General features: G+C 42.0%; 1 protein-coding gene across 2 annotated transcripts in view; it reads left to right on the top strand.

Annotated features, from left to right (window-relative positions):
• The window catches only part of syde2 (synapse defective 1, Rho GTPase, homolog 2 (C. elegans)), a 52,051-nt gene extending 45,922 nt beyond the window's left edge, over positions 1-6,129 (top strand). For both annotated transcript variants that reach the window (XM_086115236.1, XM_086115237.1), the window contains exon 8: positions 1,660-6,129. In XM_086115236.1, coding sequence (XP_085971362.1) covers positions 1,660-2,375 — 716 coding nt within the window. In that variant the 3' untranslated portion in view covers positions 2,376-6,129. The remainder of the gene's footprint in view (positions 1-1,659) is intronic.
• Positions 6,130-22,459: the final 16,330 nt, after the last annotated feature.

Below are 22,459 nucleotides of genomic sequence, written 5' to 3' on the forward strand. Positions count from 1 at the left end.
CAGGCTGATTGAACACTTCAAATTGTCCCTCAGTGTGAGTGTGAGTGATGGTTGTTCGTCTCTGTGTGCGCTGTGATTGGCTGGCAAGCGGTTCAGGGTGTCCTCCGCCTACTGCCTGAAGACAGCTGGGATAGGCTCCAGCACCGCCCGCGACCCTTGTGAGGATACAGCGGTTCGGAAAATGGATGGGTGCATATTTGGATTTTATTATTGCTATCGTTATGGCCACAGGTGAGCTAAGTCTAAAGCCCAGCTGACTTTAGGCAAGAGGCAGGGTGGATCCTGGATTGGTCGCCAGTCATATAGTGAGACAAGCATTCACACCGAAGAGCAATTTAGTCTTCAATTACCCAAGTCGTAGGGTTGTCACAATAACCTAAATTATGTACCAACACCAATGTGTATTTTTAGACTTTTTGATACATCAGATATCAGATAGTGCAACAAAAAAATAAATAATAATAATAACCCTCGTTTCTGAATTAATTCCACCTTGCCGTGGTGGAGGGGTTTGCATGCCCCAATGATCTTCATTCATCCATTCATCTTCCGAACCGCTTTATCCTCACGAAGGTCGCGCGGGGTGCTGGAGCCTATCCCAGCTGACTTCGGGCAGTAGGCGGGGGACACCCTGAATCGGTTGCCAGCCAATCGCAGGGCACACAGAGACGAACAACCACGCACGCCTACACTCACACCTAGGGACAATTTAGAGTGTTCAATCAGTCTGTCATGCATGTTTTTGGAATGTGGGAGGAAACCGGAGTACCCGGAGAAAACCCACGCAGGCACGGGGAGAATATGCAAACTCCACACAGGGAGGCCGGAGCTGGAATTGAACCCGGTACCTCTGCACTGCGAAGTCGATGTGCAAACCACTGGACTGCCGGGCCGCCATCCCAATGATGTGAGGAGCTAAATTGTCTGGGGCTTTATGTCCCTGTTAGAGTCACCCCTGGCCAACAGGTCCTCGATGAATGACCAGACAAAGCACGGCTCATTGAGTAAAATTTTGATCCATGTTTTCGCTTGCCCGGACACGGGTCACTGGAGCCACCCTCTGGAGTATTTTCATTATTTGAAGAAATATCACTCTGGAAGCTGATGCAAATTCTCTATGAGCATGCCAATGGACGTTTACATTGACTGCTAGCGTTAGCATAGGTGATGTTCGTAAAATGAATCATGCCTTGTGTTTAAATAGACAATGTGGCTAATTCTCTTTGTTGGGTGGGGTGTCACACATTCACGGAGGGCAGAATAACATTCAACATGCAGGATGCTTTCACATCATCGGAACTTGCAAACCCACCACGCTGTTTGGCACGTGAAGCGTTTTTTTCTTTTACTACAATGTTTTCATGATCATGAGAAGCCAAATCCAAATCATGAGGACATTTTGATTAAGTTAGTTGAGGTATGCACTACAGCCACAATTATAAACATAGTAGCGTCGTAAAATGACAGCGTCTTTTCCAACGTGTCAATCACAACAGAGCATTAATATATTTGCAGAGGTTTTTTTTTTTTTTTAATACCCTAGTATATTCCCCAAATTTACCTAAGAAGTCCAACAATTGTGCCTGGTGAGTGCATATTTGCATGAATTGCTCCCTCCCTGATGGATTAAAAACTACTTTTTCTCTTCGTCCTCTCCAGTTGTGGACCCTCATAATCAGCCATCCTCCCCCGAAGGCCCTGACTCACTCACGGCCCCTCCCCTACGGCGGAGAAAAGAGCGTCCACAGGTGTTGAACCTCACTGAAGCGGAGATGGCGGGTGTTCTGCGACCCAAACTTGGACGCCTGGACAGCCCAAGCAACCGCTACGCGGGCGACTGGAGCGGCTGTGGCGATAGCTATTTCCCCTCCGAGATGCTTCTCCTCCCTCACAGCAAAGAGGAGGCCGACTACGACGATGTGCCCTCGGAGGATACAGACGCAGACGAGGGCCTTGAAAAGCCTGAGGATGCAGAAGCCACCGTGCAGGAGGTTATGAGCCTTTTGCCAGGTCCTGCTGAGCAGGTGCAGGCTCTGTGCGAGTTGGCGGCGGCGGTGGAGGAGCAGCAGCAGCCAGATGATAAAGACAAAGACGATGTGTTGGCGGAGGATGCAAAGCATGACGAGAGCGACAGTTCCAGAAACAGGCACCGGTCGGAGGAGGAAGTGGAGGAGAAGGAAAGTGTGTGTGAGCACATCTTGCCTCCGCGGCTGCAGAAGGAGCACGCGTACCAGGCTTACATGAAGATCCATCAGGACATCAGCCCTGTGCTGAGCAACAGGGTCAACCTGAGAGACCTTCAGGAGAGCATCGACACACTAATAGGGAACCTCGAAAGAGAACTCAATAAGAACAAACTTAACGTCGGGTACTAACTCCTCCCACAAGCACATGAGGAGAGATCTCAACTATTTGAGGTTCGTGACATGACATCATCGTCAGAACTGGGACAGATCTTTATAAATGATCACATTTAACAGGGCACTTCTTTCCCACAGACATTCCTTCATGCGTTTCTTGTTTTCTCACCGTGTTCTTCGTCTTGGTGTTGCCCTTTCAGCTCCAGTTTCATGTTCCACCTCGTTGCTTTTCTTCTTATGAGAAGAACCCATTGACCCCTCAAGGGTTTAAAAGGTGCCTTAATTGTGTGAAGGTGGTTCACCGCATGCAAAATCCACTCTGAAACACCCTCCATCCCCTCTGTATGCTACGAAAACTTGGATGCTTTTCCACTACGTTTGCTGTACAAATTTGCATTTCGGTGTCTGACTCCACAAAAGTAATGTACAATACACAGTTGCTGACAGGATTTAGCTCACACCTCCCATTTTATAAGATGTCTTAGTTTCAAACGAAAACACCTCTGTGCTCCCACATTTATTTTTCCTGGAAGGCTTATGAAGCAACATTTGTCATGGGCCACTTCCACATCGAGGAAAGAATTTCAAGAAGCGTCACAACTTTCATGAAGTAGTTCTTTCCAACCAAAATTGGCAATTGGGTTCTTTCAAAAAATGTTCTGAACAAACCAATAACCAGAAGAGAAAACCCTGCCTCATCATTTTACCCATTGAAGACGTGTATTAGTAAGGCAATCTTCTTGCCTGTTCCTTGAATTGGTCAGAAAAGGATTATGGTTTATGGTTGGGAAGCTTACCAGTCATGAAGTGATCCATGCTTTGAAAACTGCACTTGCCTACGTAAACTAAGGGTGTCAAAAACATCAGTGAATGAAATCTCAACAACCAAAGCCAGTATCCATTCGTTTGTTATAAACGTATTTCCCCCCAAATGCATCCCTAAGTGGGTTGTACAGAATGTATGACACACCATCATTTGTATTATTGCCTTTTTGAGCAAACATCAATGACAGGAGTGTTCTGTTCTCCAACCAAGGCTTCACTGCAATTTACACTCCGACCTGTATCACGCTAATGCACTTGCAAAGCAACTTGTGGTTCTAATTGTCATTATAGTTCATTCACTTTTGGTTTAGAACTCCTCTGTGTGTGTGTGTGTGTGTGTGTGTGTGTGTGTGTGTGTGTGTGTGTGTGTGTGTGTGTGTGTGCGTGTGCGTGTGCGTGTGCGTGTGTGTGTGTGTGCTAAATAGAGATCACACTGTATGATAATGCAATAATACAATATACAATAATGAATACAGAATACATCATATAATAATAAATTATGTATGTACTAAATATATTCCCATGTAGTGTACAATTGGCACAAAGTGTAGGAACTGAACAATAGTGTTCCCTATGGCGTTTTTGCAATACCACCAATTTTTACAGTCATGTGGTTTAGCTTAGGTGGAAACATTGTTTCGTACAGATGACATTTAAAAAACGTATTTTCCACACAATAAGGTGCTTCGGATTATAAAGCTCACCTTCAATGAATGGTCTGTTTTAAAACTGTTTTCATGTATTGGGCACGCCGCGTTATAAGGCGCATAGAATGGACGCTACAATAGTGGCTGCGGTTGCGCTATGCATCCACTAGATGGTGCTATGCTAAGGGGAATACAATACAGCTTTATTTAAATGGAGCCTTCACAACCGCTGCAGCGGTCGCAATGAGAACTGATCACAAATATCGTCATGAAACATAACGAAAAGGCACACAAACCTCGTGAGCTCACATCCCCATGGGCAAAATATCCTTCGAAGTCTTGCTTGTCTCCTTCTTCCTTCGTTAAGTCGGTAGTTAACTCTGCTTTTGGTATTATCTTCGTTTCATCATAGTTGCACAGAGCTCACAAAACAGTTGTCTGTGTGTTGGCGAATGCACGTCAATTAGGGTCGGGCAGAACCCTTTTAGGTTACAATTGGTTCTTGCTAATAATCACCACTAAATGGCATAGAAACACTAACAGGGAAACAAACTCAATGGGGAAAATATAGCGAGACGCATTGGATTATAGGGCACACTGTCGGCTTTTGAGAAAATTGAATGCTTTTAGGTGCGCCTTATAGTGCGGAAAGTACGATACATTTGCTACAACAGAAGCAGTGTTGCTAAAATTGTAATCCAAAGCTATGTTTTATATGACAAGTGATCTCTCCATGACAACTGGAGGCAGTATGTTAATAGATCTTTTTCTCAACATGAGCTTGATGGGAAGATGTTCAGGTATTTCCAATACCATCGTCATCTCTGAATTCTTATCTTCCTATCACACTCATGATTGCCTCATGAGAAACAAAGTAGTATGGCCAGGCAGCTCTTGTTTGATAACGAATCCCTGCCACTAATCTCTTCATTGAAAAAAAAAAAAAAGACAAAAATTTATTTCAGACATCCCCCACCCCCCAAAAGAAATCATACTAAAATAAAATCCTGAGAGAGTCTTTAATTATTGAGCACAATTCAGCACACCTGATTTTGGTGTGACTGTGTAGAGGTCCAACAATTGTGTCAGCATCCAAGTCTCTGTAACAAGACGTGATTGCGCATCTTGAGATATATAATATCTGAATGGCAAACTATTTATCGGTCGTGCTTCGTCTTCTCTCAGCTCGCTGGCAAAACGGTGAAAGAGACGCAGCTAAATGTGAAAGAACTCCGCTGCCAAAGTAGACTATGGATGTTTTGTGTTATCCAGTGATGAAATGAGAATACATGAGTCAGTATTTAACCAATATGGATTTGTATATAATAATATAAATGTATTCAGAGTATATTATTTGTACGTGTGTGTGTATTCCCACGATGTATTTAAATGCTTCTGACCTCGTAGTGTTGACTTCTAGAAGTAGTTGCTTTTCTCCCCTTCAGGCTACCTGAACACATCTTGATGTGCTGGACGAATGGTACGTGCAACTTAAGCTGTACGATGTATGTATGTAAGCTGTTGTTATTTTTATTTTATTTTTGTCATCGTGTGTAAATAGTTGATATCGTCTCCGGCGGACTGAGCTGTGTTTTTTTGTTAAGGTACTGAACGTTGCATGGTCAAAAGCTTTACTGACATAAAATAAGGTCGTTCCTCCTCTGCCTTTGTATTCAGTATTTATGTGTAAAAAGACAATTTTTCTAATGTTAAGCCAATTTGTTTGTCACCACGTTTCTCAGTAGACATGACTGTATCGCTTCAGTTTTTCTCCAGAGGACCGCCCGCCCATACATCTACTGCCGTGTATACACAATAGTCATCATGAGTTTCAGTTCATTCATCCTAATTGTAATTTCACTCACATGACTATCCAAAGCAACTGCTCCCGCACATTTCTTCCTTTACGATGACAGCAATAATGAATTCTTGATCAGAGAACGAGTGTCCTAAATAATTGATGGCAATATGATATTGATTTGTAATAGTATTCCAAGGGCAACAAACACAAATAGAAGGCAAGTGCAACTAACCCAAACAAAACCCTCAAAATTCAATATCGTAGCAGCCCGTGTAACTCCAGACTGCTTTCGGTGTTGACTTTTTTTATTGGCATCTGCTGGCTCCATTCTCAATATAGCATACAGTCTGGATCACGATGCAGTTGTAGTTTCAAATCACCTTGTCCTCTGGAGAGAAAATGCTACAAGAAAAGCATCCCCGAATGAATTTCATGAATAATATGACTTTGCAATGATCCTGAGTCATGTACGATCATAATAAAGTATATTATTTAATGTGTGGTGTGCTAAATCTGGATGTCATTGTTGCATGTAAATGGGAAAAAAAATGTCAATTTAAGGACTTGATCAAGATTCGTGCCGTTTTCGTCATCTCTTTCCAGCCTTGTATGTGTAGATTAACACATTGAGAAATTGCCCTTGCCGACTTCTGGGAATCTCCCCAAATTGTTTTACAGCTTCAGGGACATTCCCAGGATGCAGCTGTATTACTCTTGTGTTTTTCACTCACGGAAGACTGCACCTCTTTAAAAAAAACTAGATGTTTAGGAACAACAACATTTGTAGAAATCTGGATGCATATCGACTAAACAATTGTGAAGCTACACCTAACAGTGTTTCATTCATAACTGGAATGGTATAAAAAAAAAAGTCGTTAAATCAGCCAGTATGGCCGACTACGTATCTGCAGTGAGGTGTTCTAATCTCTCATGGCTGTTAGCATGACAAGTTAGATGCCGGAGGCTTTTCGGCAACGTAATGGTTTTTAACCTTGTTTGAATCTGTTGACAGCTCATATCACCTCTCGTGACTGCCTCGAACAGCCATGAATTTCAAGTTTTACAGCACAGGATGTATTCACCTGTCCACAAAGACATTATTTATAATATGCTGCTAAACGGGAATTTCTGCAGCCTCGGAGACAATTACGTGACATCTTAAAATGAACAGGATTTGAAATATGGACTAGAATAATCTCGGTGGAATTGGAAAATCTCTGCACTCAAACTTTGTTGTCAATTTTTTTTTAATGTATCTGTTTATGAGGTTTTACAGTGGAACCCCCAAAGTTTCAAATAATCCTTTCCGTGACTCGAGACATCGTAGTGGGTGTGGAATTGAATTAATCAGTTAGGGTCAAGTTCTCACCAAAATCAGACCTTCATCTGCTACTTTGAATGCTTGCCAGAAGGGGAAAAAAATGTTTTCAAACAGTTGTGAAAAATTGCTATGTTGTGTAGAACTCCCCAATTTTAATAACAAATTCAATTAAATTTTGAAAGAATTCAAGGTATTTTAAGAAATCTGATTCGAAATATTTTTATGTACAAGTAAAGTAATTCAACAAAATATATGAAATAAAGCATGAGGAAAAAAAATCCATTTTGTAAATTTGGCAAAGTAATCGTTTTCCCAAAGTGAGATTGTGACAAGCGTCAAAACCGGACGTGTGACATCACTTTAAGACAACAATTGCGTTTCAAATACATCTGCGAGGACTGTTTGAAGAGTTGGAGGAAGAGAAGGTAATTGATGTAAACCATAAAAGATGATTCCATCCGTGCACTCATATTTTCAGTGGTGTAGTGGGGATTTTTTAAGTGGGTGTCCGCGATTCTGGGATGTTCTGTATATACATACAGAACATCAATCATAGGCTACAACACCAGTTGAACGAACGTTAAATTTAATGTTTTACTACTCCAAAAATAATCACAGGCCAACGTGATTAAGCATAACTCGCATTAGGGGTAAAACCGAAATAAAAATTGAATGTGGCGTCGGGAGATGTGGGTGGACGGCGTATCCCCGCGTACCACGCCCACTACACCCCTGCATATATTCGTTTGAATGTTTTTGGACAGGATTGCATCCGTGTACACGTATAATACCTCAGGTCGAATGTTTTCACAAACAACAGCCACACTTACCTTTTTGGCAAATCCGGTTTGCCAAAAAGATTTATTCTATTCTATTTCCAAACTACAAACGACACGTTCCCGCTTCGAAGTGGGAGGCTACGGGCTTCTTCAGAAAGTCAAATCTGCTCACCTTCTTATGCCACCTTTCCTTCACCTTTGTTCGATGATGTCATCAGGTCAGGGAGAGATGACACGCTGTTTTCCTTGATCGCGCTGTTTCAAAGGTATTCGACTCCACTTTTCCTAACTGAAGTCATCGTGTGACAGCTAGTAATGCTGACATTTAAATCTGACTTCATGATAACATGAAAGAAGGATCTTTTAAAATAATTCACAGATTACACCCACATGAACTCAACTCAACTCAACTGTATTTATAGAGCACTTTCAAACAGCCATCGCTGCATGAAGCCAACGATTAAAAAAAAGATGGAGACATTAATTGTTTTTCTGAAGGATTCTCTGAAGATATTTTTCACAGTTTGGAATTGCCCATCTATTAAATTGAGGAAAGATGGTATGGACAGGCGGCCCGAAAGACCAGTGGTTTGCGCGTCGGCCTCACAGTGCAGAGGCGCAGGGTTCGATTCTGGCTCCGGCCTTCCTGTGTGGAGTTTGCATGTTCTCCCCGTGCCTGTGTGGTTTTTCCCCGGATACTCCGGTTTCCTCCCACATTCCAGAAACACGGATGGCAGGTTGATGGAACGCTCTAAATTGTCCCGAGGTATGAGTGTGAGCGCAAATGTCTGTTCGTCGGTTTGTGCCCTGCGATTGGCTGGCAACAGGGTGTCTGGCCGAAGACGGCTGGGATAGGCTCGAGCGCCCCCCCCCCCCCCGACCCTTGTGAGGAAAAAGCGGATTGGAAAATGGCTGGATGGGTATATAGTATGGATAAAATGAATGTTCACAGAATTATTTTGAAGCACATCTTTCTTTTGGCTCCGAATGTATCCTGTGTTGCTCGGCTTTATTGTCTATTGACTTATCTTATTATCGGCTAAACGGCATGTACAAATGTTGATGTACTGATGGAAAACATTTCATTTTCATTTTTGAAAATGAAGTCAAAAGATGTAGCATGATGATAAACTGGATAGAATCTTGGATTGTTTTTAAATTGGGAGAGAGTGGAGATGTTGTCTTTTTTGCTTAACATGCTGGAAAGCCACCTGCACGTGAAACCAGATCTTCTCCCTGTCTTCCTCACTTCTCTGTTCCCTTCATCTCTGTTGACCTTTAAGTTGGTATCACGTCTGCAAGTCAAGCAGCCAACCGCACTGACACACGGCCTTTGTTTGGAACTTTGGCCACCACACACTTTCCGTTTTACAGCAAGGTCCTAATGAAGAGAGAGCAACGTTTGGACGGGACACAAGTGAAGCAAAACAAATCTGATCTCTCTATAAACAACATGACAAATGTGTCCTCCTCCCACACTGCATGTACATAAAGATTTTCAAATATTAATCCTTCCCAAATATCGTTTTGAATATCTTGTAAGCACATTTAGCTACATGTGAACCGAATCATATCCTGACACACACTTACATTCACACCTGGGCTATTTTATGATCCAAATTGACATATTTTGGGACTGTCAGCAGACGCTGGAGGAAACCATCACAGGCACATCAAAATGACAGATTCTGAAGAAATCTCCCAGTTTAGTGGCTAAACCGAAACTTCTTAGAGCAGCCTATGTACATGTTTCATTGTAATATGAGAAGGACAACACAGTCATGCCTGTTTTGGCTATGACCTAAACAGGTGAGGAGCAAGGAAAATGGGAAGGTACTGTATGGCAGGGGTGTCAAAACCCATTTTCGGCGCGGGCCACATTTTAGTTACCATTTCCATTGGAGGGCCATTATGACTGAAATCGTATAAAGAAGTCAAGAATAACAGTTTATTGAACTATTGTTTAAGTTATTGTAATCGGGTGTTTGGCAACATGAAAACATTGACAATGTCTGTTATTTATTACAGATGAGAATTTGAAATTTTGGTACATATTTTAGCAAGCCTCATGGCAGTTGCCATGTTTGATTTGCGTTTGCGGGCCACATAAAATGGTGTGGCGGGCCAGATCTGTCCCCCTGGCCTTGACTTTGACACCAGTGCTGTATGGAGAATATGTTGCCAAACATTCCCAAATCACATGGACTGGAAAGCGGCTTGAAAAGTGACAAGGTTCGGGAACGAACTAAATAATCTTTGGATCCCAATAAGACAAACACATATAAAATGCAAAACAAAAATGTCTATTTACAGAATAAAACGCAAAACCGACAAAATACAAACAGAAATCGCTGGCAACAAAGCGGCAAGAAAATAAGGCATGAACAAAAGGTGCTTGCAAAAGGCAAGGTAATAATAATAATATCCCAAAATACACCAAACAAAATGGCAAGAGTCCAAATACACCAGCGGTGTCCAAAGTCGGTCCTCAAGGGCCGCTGTCCTGCCTTTTTTCCAGCTCTCCCAGGAGCAACACACCTGATTCAAAAAAATCTGGATCGTTTTAATGCTGCTTCAAAGCTGACTGATGAGCTGATCATTTGAATCAGGTGAACTGCAGCCAGGAGGGATGGAAAACAGACAGGACGGCGACCCTCCAGGCCCAGAGCTGGACGTGCCTGGAATACACAAAACCAAAATCAAGAGCAAATAATGTGATGTCAGAAAAACTCATGAAAAAAGGTTCTATGAGAACGAGCGCAGACGTGAATTAGGAAGAGTAGAGTCAGGCAAAGGTTGTACAGCAAAATTATAAGGCCGGTGAGGTGGTAGTGACAGTTCAAGATCTCTACTAAATACCTTTTTTAAGTTGTGATATTCCTTAGGGACCTTATCAAAACAAACAGTTCCTATCGGGGAACTGACAGCTCCTTTATTTTACCGTTTGGTTGACTGTAGACAATGGGCACGGCAAAACAAACTTCAATTGTCAATCGAGGCTATGCTCCAATTAATGTCCGGGTTATGAACCTTGAGCCAAGGTTGACCAAATACAATCAGAGCAGCTCAAGATGGCATGACGAAAATCCTCCTTTGTTCGATGTGATTTCCGAAGAGTCTTAGGTGATTGGGACTACAGGCACTGCAGTGTAGTAATGAATTGGACCTCTGGCAGCAGACGCCCGTCAAGATCAGTTTCTCTACTTACCTCGGTCAGCCCTTCTATGGAGCAGCCAAGAGCTTCAACCACACAGGGTTCAATAAAACATTCATCAACACCAGAGTCCAAAAGAGCCATGATCTTTAGTTTCTGGTTGACTAATGACACCTCCCCCCTGATCGTTCAAGTCTTTGGACCTCAGTAGCATGGCTAGAAACTCGGCAGGATGGTGGAGCACTCAGGTTGTTCTCATTTGTCTCTTTCGCACCTGACTCAAGTCCATATGTGTGTGTATCATCTCATGACACTTGACATGTGGATTTGTTGTACGTGCTACTTCCTGTATTGAACAGAAACAAAATTCCATCCATCCATCCATTTTCTGAGCCGCTTTATCCTCACAAGGGGGGTGATGGAGCCTATCCCAGCCGTCTTCAGGCAGTCGGTTGCCAGCCAATCGCAGGGCACACAGAGACAAACAACCATCCACGCCCACACTCACATCGAGGGACTATTTAGACTCCAAATGTTAGTGTTCAGTGATAATTTTACAGTTTACCCCCAGCGACTCCCAGGCACTCGCTGATCAGAAAAGTATGAGTCCCATTATGCATTTAGAGAGTCCCAATTTTTGAAATGGTCTACTTATTCAATTTCATATGATAATAACACAAACAACAACATACACAAAAAATTATAAACAAATGCTGCAAAAATTTAAATAATTCAGTAGCAGGCCTGAGGATTTCGGAAATACACGGTAACCGTTTTTCGGTTCCGTCGGATTAGCCAATGGGAAACCACGGTCACTAATTTTGGGTTCCGTAAACGTTCATCATGGGAACCCATTTTTCTATTTTGACTGATATTCATGATCAAGAATTCCGAAACTCAAAAGTATAATGTTTCGAGGGTAAATGTTTGAAAACTATCCATGAACAATGAACATTACATCAGCAGCTGTGTACTCTAGGTTTATTCCAAAAAATAAATGGATCAAAATGTGTTGTAGTCATATGTCATCATGAATACAGCATACCACAAAATCAGAGTATTTTTTTCAATCTCACACTACACAGATTAATTTACTGGGAAGTATTGATGTGGCTTGACATCCTCTTCCCAAGATGATGCATGTGTAACACTATCAATTTGACGTAAGAATCTAACACACATCATTAATTTTTCTACCAAAGTTAACATTAGCATTACTACACCTTGTGACGACACCTTGTTTAATTCCTAAAGTTACCATGCTACAAACAGTAAATTATGGAATAATCAATACCGTTTCATCATATTTTTCATAGCGATTAGTTTATAGATCTAATGACCAACTTGCCTCGTAATCGTGCCTCTCGTCGTATCTCGCTCTCGAGTTCTGTGCATACATCACAGGTGAGTTTAGTGATTCGCCCTTCGGACAATTCATACGAAATATCAGACTGGCATTCCCATTTCTTAAATGTTGTAATTAGTAGTCCTTTGTGAGTTGTTTTCGCCGCCATCTCAAACTTTCATCCGCGCAATTCCTCAGTTTTCGGACTAAAATAGCAACCCGCATGCGCACATAACGTTATCTCCCCCCCCCCCCCCCCAACACTGAAAACAAAACAAAACAAAATGAAAGTAAATTAGAAGAAACACACCACACCACAAACACCCATGCAGACACAGTGAAATCGCGCTGATCACACAGGAGAGACTTCATTGCGTACAGTTAACTTGTGTGCAGTGACTTTTATGGTTAAACGATTTTTCGGTACCGTCAAAATGACGCCACAGAAACGACACGCTATCGGTAACGACAGTTACTGTGAAATCCTCAGACCTGCCGTAGTTTTTTTTTGTTTGTTTGTTTTGACTGTGAAATTTCCTTGCGTCCCAAAAATGCACATTATTTGGAACTGTGCGTCCCGCGGGAAAATTATGCGTCTAGGACACTGGACGCAGAGGTAACGAGATGGCTGGTGTTCAATCAGCCTGCCATGCATGTTTTTGGAATGTGTGAGGAAACCGGAGTACCCGCAGAAAACCACCAGGTAAAGAAATGTAATATTATGCAATAGCCAAGTCAATCACCTGACCTGAATCCAATTGAGCATGCATTCCACTTGAAAAAGATAAAGCTGATGGGGAAATGCCACAAGAATAGGCAGGAATTGCAGACAGTTGCAAAAGAACCCCAACAGAGCATTACCACAGTTGAAATCCAGCATCTGGTGATGTTAATGCATTCCAGACTTTCGGCTGTCATTGACCGCAAAGGATATGCATTAAATATGAAAAAGTCAAAGTTTGATTGATGACGGTTAATTTTTCCCATGACTTTGGCCCTTCAAAAAGTGGGAGGCATATAAATACATTGTTGTAATTCCGACACCGTTCACCTGTTTAGGATGGAAATACCCTGAAATTAAAGGTAAAATTAAACACAACTTCTTTGTTTCATTCCGTGTGACATTTTGAGACAAAAAGAGAATTGTGTCAATATTTATACCGCTGACTGTCATTGTGCATGTCGAAAGTGTAGACTTAATACACTAGATCGTTTTCGATCAAGTTGACATTTGTTGGGGTCCAAAACTCAGTTTCACAAATGATCAAAGAACATTGTTTTTATTTTCAGTTAAAAAAACAGTGTTGTGTAAAAGGGCCCCTTTATAAGAAATACATTAGAGGAAGAGCCTCAGGTTAGGTCAATTTCTCCAAAGCACATTACTCACTCAGCTCATACAAATGGAGAGAGCTAGGTCACATTAATTGCCGGGAGCCTTTATTCATTGACCCTGCCCAGATTCCATGCATGCGGTGTCCTTCAATAGGCAAGCTATTAAACACATTTTACAAAGATAAAAAGCTCTCTGATGTGTTTTGGAGGGGCTTTTGTTTCCCACCCTGCGGCCCGCTGTACTTGGCAGCTCTTCTGAGGGCTTCGAGCACACATCTTTTGACACACTGCGGACAGATCGGCCCGTTGTGGGCCGCCGCCACGATAAGAGCGAGGGATGGGAGAAGATGAGCACAGAAGCGAGGAGGTGAAATTGAAGAATAGAGGGAGAGAGAACAGAGCAGGGGCGGCGGCGGCTCAGATCCTCGGGAACGCACGACTCCCACCTCCCGCCTCCATTGGCCTGTCACTCAGAACTTTTTCATTTTTAATGAAAGGCTAATCCCTCACAGAGGTAAGCTGCCCATCAACCGCCCTCCATCCCGCAAGACAGTAATGTCCTTTCCAGTGTGAGGGCAGGATGAGAGCTTTTGCTCTGCTTGAAAGATGACAAAAAAATGTGAAAGCCGAGCCTAAAAAGAGGCCGCGTGAGGAAACCGGGGCCTCTCATGTTTGATATATTCACAGGTGGCTTCTTCTGTCCTCCAATTTCGATTCATCCAGCAAGCGGCCTATAACGTCATGTGATGCTTGTTCTCCACGGAAGACGTGGAGCCTCTTGCTGTGCGTTTGTTATCATCCGTCACCTGTCAGCAATGGACCGTATATTTGCCTGCTGGTTCATGTGCTGAGCTGATATTGACAACATACCACTGTCAGAATACAGTCAAAACTCCAAAGGTGGGATGCCTTTAAACCAGGGGTGTCAAACTCATTTCACATTGTGGGCCGCATATAGCCTCGGTAGATGTCAAGTGGGCCGGACCATTAAAAATGACACCATACTCTGCTGTAAATAACCAAAATAATATGTATATCCTTTGTTTTGGTCTAAAGAAGCACAAGAATACTAGGAAAATGTTGAAATTTAATGAATATATTTTTTACAAAACATTACATGAAGGACCTTAGATTTCCTTAGACAAATATGCAATTTACTTTTCACATATATGCATTGCAGCTGATCCCATTGACTGTACAAAGGCACCAAACCTTAACAAGTAATTGGTATTGAAAAATATAGTAATGCACTTTTAAGATTAAACGAGATTTATAAAGAAAGGAATTTTTAAAACCATTTACACGAGCATATAAATTCTAAATGTAATCCCTGCCTACACCTTACAAACTAAGGAGAGTGCTATAATATGTGTAAAGAATAAAGTATTCACATATCCTTGATAGCGTCTGCTGTGTTGGGTCTGTCTCAGTGACAGACTGAGGCTGGTATTGTCTTCTTCTCTGATCAAAACAAGGTTGTCTTTTTCTCTGATCAAAACAGTGTGTCCCCCTAGCGGATATTTCATGAATTGCACCTCATTAAAAATATTCCTTCCGTGTCTTTTATGCATTTTTTCACTTTTAAATGATCCTGCGGGCCTGATCAAACCTCCTTGCGGGCCGGTTCCGGCCCGCGGGCCGTATGTTTGACACCTCTGCTTTAAACGCTTATAGACGCTTGCTTTTACATGCACATATTGTATATGACAAGCCAAATATTGTCAAGAATATCCTCCTCATAAATGCCTATATCAAATTATGAATTACAGTGATCCCTCGCTCTAACGCGGTTCACTTACCGCGGCTTCGCTGTTTCACTGATTTTTTTTTATTGCCGTTTTTTTAATGCTTTTAACCCTTTAAATAAGAACGTGTCGGCGGAGCCGCGTGTCGACAGTATAGTATTTCCAAAAACTATTATAGTTAGTTGTTGAAAACGTTTGTTTTTTTTGTAATTGGGCTTGAAAACAGGTTTTGGTCTTTGATTTCATTGTACATATAGTTCAGTATTGTATAATAACTGTCAAAAAATAATGTTCACTACTTCATGGATTTCGCTAATCCTGGTACTTTTTGGAACGTAACCCCCACGATAAACGAGGGATTACTGTATACAACTTGTCAATTTTATTTATTTATTTATTTTAAACAAAAATCATCTATTATCAGTACGTTTGTGCATCGAGAATCGAGTGGAACCCGGACCCACAAACCAGTTCGCCTGGAATTGTTTGGATTTTAAAATGTTAAATCTCACTGCCAAGTTCACTGTGCGGAAGAACCCGCTGAACATGAACAAAGAAGAATGAGCTGGAAGAGTGTGCCTGATGCTCCCGAGTTGCGATAATCGACACTACTCAGCAAAAGTGGGGCTGTACTTCATTAAAAAATAACAAATACATTTAAAAAACCCAGAAATCCAATCAAATCAAAAATTCTTCTACTCAGTGTAATACATGTCATGAAATAATACCAAAGGAGTCTGCACTTCAAATACGATAAAACACACAATAGAGTTAATAGAGCATCTCATCTTCGACCTTCGCGTGCCGCCTCTAAATCCAGCTCCCACTGTTAGCCTGGTACCACACCGACCACACCAAAGTCGGGTAAGTACGTCAAATGCATTGAACACTGATCAAACAAGTAAAAGTGGAACTACAATCGAGGGTTACGACACAAATGCCTCGCTAATATTTAGCTTATGGCGTACATAACACATATACAGTACATATAGAATATGTTTATGTAAATTGCTTGGATTGGATTTGACTTGCAGCATTTGTATTTGTTGTATACTGGTACACGTTTCTTCTTTAAAGAAAAACAACACTCGGTTAAAAAATCGAATGAGCTCTCTGTAAAAAAAAAAGGCCAAAAAATGCAGTTTGCTACTCTATGCATCGTGATTTGATTCTATGCACAGTTTTTGCTGTAAAATGTGTTGAAATGTCAACAGAACACCACCTTGAGCTGTTATGGGTTTGTTGGTTGGAACCGAAGTGCAGGGAAGCAGGAAGGATGGGCAGGAGGTTCTGAAAAATATATATTTTTCACTAACCGAGAAAGGAAATCAAAGAACATGGAATGATAAAAAACAAAAAAGCAAAACAAAAGAAAGTTCAAAAGAACCAAAACAAGCACGGGGAATAGAATAATCAAGATTAGGAACACACCATAGCTGTTCAAGTTCAAGTCAAGTTTATTATCAAATGTGCGACATGTGCAACATACAGCACGGATGAAATTACTTTCCTCTTAACCACAGGAGAGAGATGTGCCGCAGTGGGTGCCTGCGCCGCCATCGAAAGAACAGTTAACATAAAATGAATGGTTATCCGATCCCACAAACGTGGACACAAACAAAATCCGGCTCCGGCCTTCCTGTGTGGAGTTTGCATGTTCCTCCCCCGTGCCTGCGTGGGTTTTCTCTGGGTACTCCGGTTTCCTCCCACTTTCCAAAAACATGCATAGCAGGCTAATGGACCACTCCAAATTGTCCCGAGCTGTGATTGTGAGTGCAGATGGTTGTCTCTGTGCGCCCTGCAATTGGCTGGCAACCAGTTCAGGGTGTACACCCCACCTACTGCCCGAAGACAGCTGGGATTGGCGGATCAGAAAATGGATGGATGGATGGATGGATGGATGGATGGATGGATGGTAATACATTCTTGTATTTGCTAGCGGGTGTCACACAGGGCGCGATCCAAGGCTAATGACCGAAAACAGCAGTGCTGTGCGAATAGATAGGATCATCACACATATGGATCAAACTGTGGTGGTTGTGGTACAAAAAACACTTTTATGAAAACCAATTCAGACAGCCCATACAAAACAGCAGTCGTGCACAATTTATCTTTCTTTATCATTTTCATGAGAAAACTTCCCAGCATGCCTACAATAAAATCAAGTCAGACACACCATAGACGTCAACAAATCCTCCCCAACTCTAAATGCATTCAGCTCATAATCAAAAAGATGTAACATTTATGGTCAAAAGAAATTGCATCCATTTTGGCATTCAGTTCCGTGGAGGTAGTGGCACATGAGTGCAAACCAAGTTGTGAACATTCATATAAATAAATAAATAATGTGCAAGTTTTGCCCACCTTAGGGAAGTTTGATTTCATTTTACAAGAGAGGAGAAAAATGATGCTGAAGAAAATTCTGTAGACTTAAACCAGTCTACTCCAATCATTACACAAGTTTGTGGTTTCAATTTCAAATACAGGAGACACCAATCAGGGTTGAATCGAAGTGACACCCCATTTTAACAACATATCAGCATCTTGAACTGTTACATCCTGGACGACACGGACTCTTTTATTTCTAAGTAGTGCAACACCAACATTCTGTTTTTCAACACGAACACCAATTTACAGGTGTTAAGCTACTGGCAGACTGAAAATGTTGCTTGGAATCTCTCTTAGAGACAATTGAAAATAGTGGAAACTGTGTGTAAAATCCCCAAGTGGCCATGGTAACGCACCACGATACTATGTGTCTTGCATATGCTGGGAAGGCTTTGAAAATGACACAAATCCATAACTGTTGAAAGCTTTTAAAATGGGAAAACAAAAAGGAGGCAAGAGGAAACATTCCAAAGCGATGCCCTGGTTGCCTGATCTCTTAGGGAGGGGTCAAAGGTCAACTAATGAACCCTTCCACCCTGCTCTCAGAGGGTTTAAAGAACATTGCTCTGTGGTTTATGATCATTGTTTAGCAGGGATCATGTTCATAACTCTGCAGCTGCTTGGCAACCAGGGAAGGATGTGAATGGAGGTTTTTCTGACAAGTCCCTTTTGCTCTGTTTTTTTTTTCTTCCTCATTTGTAATTTGCTATACTTTAACAGTTTCGGTCAAGGTCATTTAGACATCGCTCAGGACCTTGCAACTGCCATCTCTCCCAAAAATAATTTGTAATTTCTCTCTGCAACCAGTCAGCACATGCTTTTGGTCTAAAGTGAAATTTGATCCATTGACCTTTGGGTCCACAAGATAAGTCCTGAAGGATTGAGATACTGCCACCCACAAGTGTTTTGTTTTTGGGTTTCAATTTATTGCTCATGACCCCTAAAGGTGAGACCACAGAGAAATCCAGCAGAATTAGAAATATTCCATTTTTTAGGTCAAATGTTGAAGAGGTCAAGGCGGCTTCTTGAGTTCTGATAAGTAGTTACAGTAAGCACAGTCGTGACATCTGTGCCACCATCTGCAACAGCCCATTTCCCACCACCAGGCCCAGGAACATTTAGTTCTTGGGAATACAAATTCCTAGTAATACAAAGTTCCCGTGGCCCAGGTGGTTTGCATTTCCACCACATCTCATAGTTCAGGGTAGTATATGAGACTGATGACATATTCAGGGGTAGGAACTGTGTTGCTTTGTTACTCATTAGACACCTTATAGCTCCGAAACATCAATGCAGTTAACAGTAAATACTTCAGACAGTAACCTTTAGTGTATTAATGTATATCTTAATCTAAGTTTAAAACATTCAAGAACTCTAAAATTATACAATCAATATTTGAATGTGTGAATGTGAATTTGCTTAACTTATCTTTTTATCCATCCATCCATTTTCCGATCCGATTTATCCACACGAGGGTCGCGTGGTGTGCTGAAGCCTATCCCAGCAGTCTTCGGGTGGCAGGCGGGGACACCCTGAACCGGTTGACAGCCAATCATAGGGCACACACAAACAACCAATCTCTTATCGCTCCAACTGGGGACACGGTTGTGTCCAAACTTTTTGGTAAGAGGGCTAGATATGGTGAGGTCAAAATGTGTGAGGGGGGCCAAAGATTCAGCTTTCATTTGCTTTCATTTTTCACACCGTTTGTCGGCAGTCACCTTGTCGTAGTTTGCATGTTTCGTCTCGTAGTGACCCTTGATATTGAATTCCTTGATAACAGCCACAGTCTCTGAGCGAACAAGGCAGACAGTTGTTTTGTAATTCAGTGAAAAAAATATGCCAATTTCCACTTGTTCCAGAAGCACTGGCCCTCTTTGTCAACTTTTTATTTTTCTGACAGTCTCCATTTGAGAAACGTGCTGGAAAGGGCCACACAAAGGTCATGCAGCAAGGGGTTAGCTCCGACACCAGTGGTGTGTTGGGGAGAGGGAGAACGCCCTCATCACGCATTTTGGAGCGCACCCAAGAGCGCTGCTTCTATCTTCTGGTGAAATATAAAATAATGTTTTTGTACATATGTATTTTCCACTGTGGTCAGCAGTACTGATGGGCCACAGATCAGTACTTTGATTCCAAAGGCTGTGGGCTGGTGGAAATTTGAACACAGACCGCAGTTGGGTCCTGGACCGGACTTTGGACATAGCTGGTTTAGAACATAAGGCTGCGTTTGGAAATTAATAAGAAGGGAAGCGTGCTCTGCCACTCTGAACACACACAAACACACACACACACACACACTGAGTAGTGCATGGGCGTTTTGAATTTCCGCTTCTGTGACTCTAATATTCATGGTCTTGGTTTTAAAACAAATGAGATTTAAAACTAATCCCACAAAAAAAATAAAAAGACATTTCTTGACTGGTCCTACTTAGAAGGATGAAAAATAGCAAGAAAGCCCACAAAATTGCAAGGTAAAACTGCAGTAGATATAGTTGTGGTCACAAATGAAAATCCTGTATAGAGTACCGTAAATCTGCAATACCTGAACTGCAAAGAAGGGAGGGAACACTGTATTCTTTTTCTTGTATCACAATATACTCCTCTAAACACCCGAGTTAAAGGTTAAAAAAAATCCACAAAAAGCCAAATTCGCGAAGACTTTATGAATAAATACTGTGAATGAGAGAACTGAGCTCTCATAACATATGCTGATGTGTTACAATACAATGTTATGCTTATAGTGGTCCCAACTCTGAAGTTTGGTGATTTAGAGGTATATTTTTCTGTTACAATTAGTGGTTAGCACGTCGGCTTCACAGTGCAGAGGTACCGGGTTCGATTCCAGCTCCGGCCTCCCTGTGTGGAGTTTGCATGTTCTCCCCGGGCCTGCGTGGGTTTTCTCCGGGTGCTCCGGTTTCCTCCCACATTCCAAAAACATGCATGGTAGGCTGATTGGACGCTCTAAATTGTCCCTAGGTGTGAGTGTGGGCGTGGATGGTTGTTTGTCTCTGTGTGCCCTGCGATTGGCTGGCAACTGATTCAGGGTGTCCCCCGCCTACTGCCCGGAGATGGCTGGGATAGGCTCCAGCACCCCCCGCGACCCTAGTGAGGATCAAGCGGTTCGGAAAATGGATGGATGGATGGATGTAAAATGTACAACCACAGTGGCATTTGACACGGAAGTTGTGCTGAGGCCGCACAATAATCAAGTGGTTGGCACATCTAACCACATCTTTCAAAAGATATTTTCTTTTGAAGTGGCAATACTAAACAAAACAATCTCAAAACCTTCTCTGTCGCCGACCCCCACCCTCTGGATCGCTCTACCACAACACATCCGCAACTGAACTGACCTCCAATCCTTCAACTCATCTCTTAAAACTCACCTGTTCCGCAGTGCTTTTAAAACCTTTTAATCTCTTTTACCCTTTTTTGCTTTGTTTTGTTCATCTAAATGTCTTCTTTGTAAATCATGTATGCTTAGCTTTAAGTGTACATTTTATCCTGTGTTTTAAACTCTCGTAAAGTGTCTTTGACTATGATGAAAAGCACTTTCAAAATAAATTTATTATTATTATTATTATCTGCCAGAGACTTCTGAGGTTCAGGGTTCCAGGCTTCCTGGATGTTCCATGTTCGTATGGTGCTCGCCTGGGTTTTCCTGGGGTATTATTTGGGTCTACTGGGATCCGCTCACATTCCAAAAACCCAAACTTATGGAATGGTTGGTGTGAATGGTTTTGTCTACAAGTACCCTCCGAATTGACCGTCAACCAGTTCAGGGCGTATGTACATGCACAGAAGGTTGCATTGAATATGTGACTTGTGTTTCTGCTTCGACGGCTCAGTTCCAATTTGTCAGAAAAGCTGTGACATCCTTAGGATATCCCAGATTAGTAAATACAAGTCTCACTGTGGAAGAACAGAAATATTAGCCACAGCAATGTCAAAGTAATGGCTTGAGTGGCTCGAACCAGATGAATCTGCCCTCCAGCTCAGAAGCCACTTGCATTGCTTCACAGGATTTTGGATATCCTGTATTCTTTTGAAGTGGCAATACAAAACAAACCAACAACAAAAAAAACAAGACTTCAGGCAATCTGTCCCACATAAGCAGGTCTCTTTAATTAGTTCTGTTTATTTTTTAAGAGATGTCTTTCACTTTGATGACCTCATTAGCTGAGGAAAATCTGACGGCGTGAATATCCTTGATATCATGACCATTGCTGTGATGCTTGTCCGTTGTTCTGGATGTTGAAGAAACTAAGTGTAGATTACAGCCAATTTGTGCATAACCTTGGCAAAAGACATGAGGCGCACTTGCAAATGTAATGCGATCCAATACAAGACCTGCATTAAAACTAATCCCTTTACTACACTCATTTTTGATTGACACTCAATTATGTAAACCCATTGGCTAGTCCCTTCGAGAACCAATCAGAGCCAGGAGTCAGACAACTTAGAGCTCAATAAATATAATGAGGTTGGACCTATTATTTAGAGTTGCCATGTGCAATAAACAGTTAGTTTGCCATTTTCAAGAAGCATTGCCAAAAACCACCATCAAATGCTCATCCTCACTGTAAATATGGTCGAGGGAGCATCACACTTTGGGGCCGCTTTGCCTCCTCAGGCCCTGGATGGATTGCTATCAACGACTCAAAGGCAAAAAGTCAATCAACAATTGAATGGCCTCACCTGAAGAAAATATGCCTTCTGGAGTCAAATTCCTTCTCTCAACCAGATTGAAAGGCATGAC

Source organism: Hippocampus guttulatus, chromosome 7 (assembly GCF_054856545.1).
Source record: "Hippocampus guttulatus isolate MCC_2025c chromosome 7, RoL_Hgut_1.0, whole genome shotgun sequence".
Classification (NCBI taxonomy): domain Eukaryota; kingdom Metazoa; phylum Chordata; class Actinopteri; order Syngnathiformes; family Syngnathidae; genus Hippocampus; species Hippocampus guttulatus.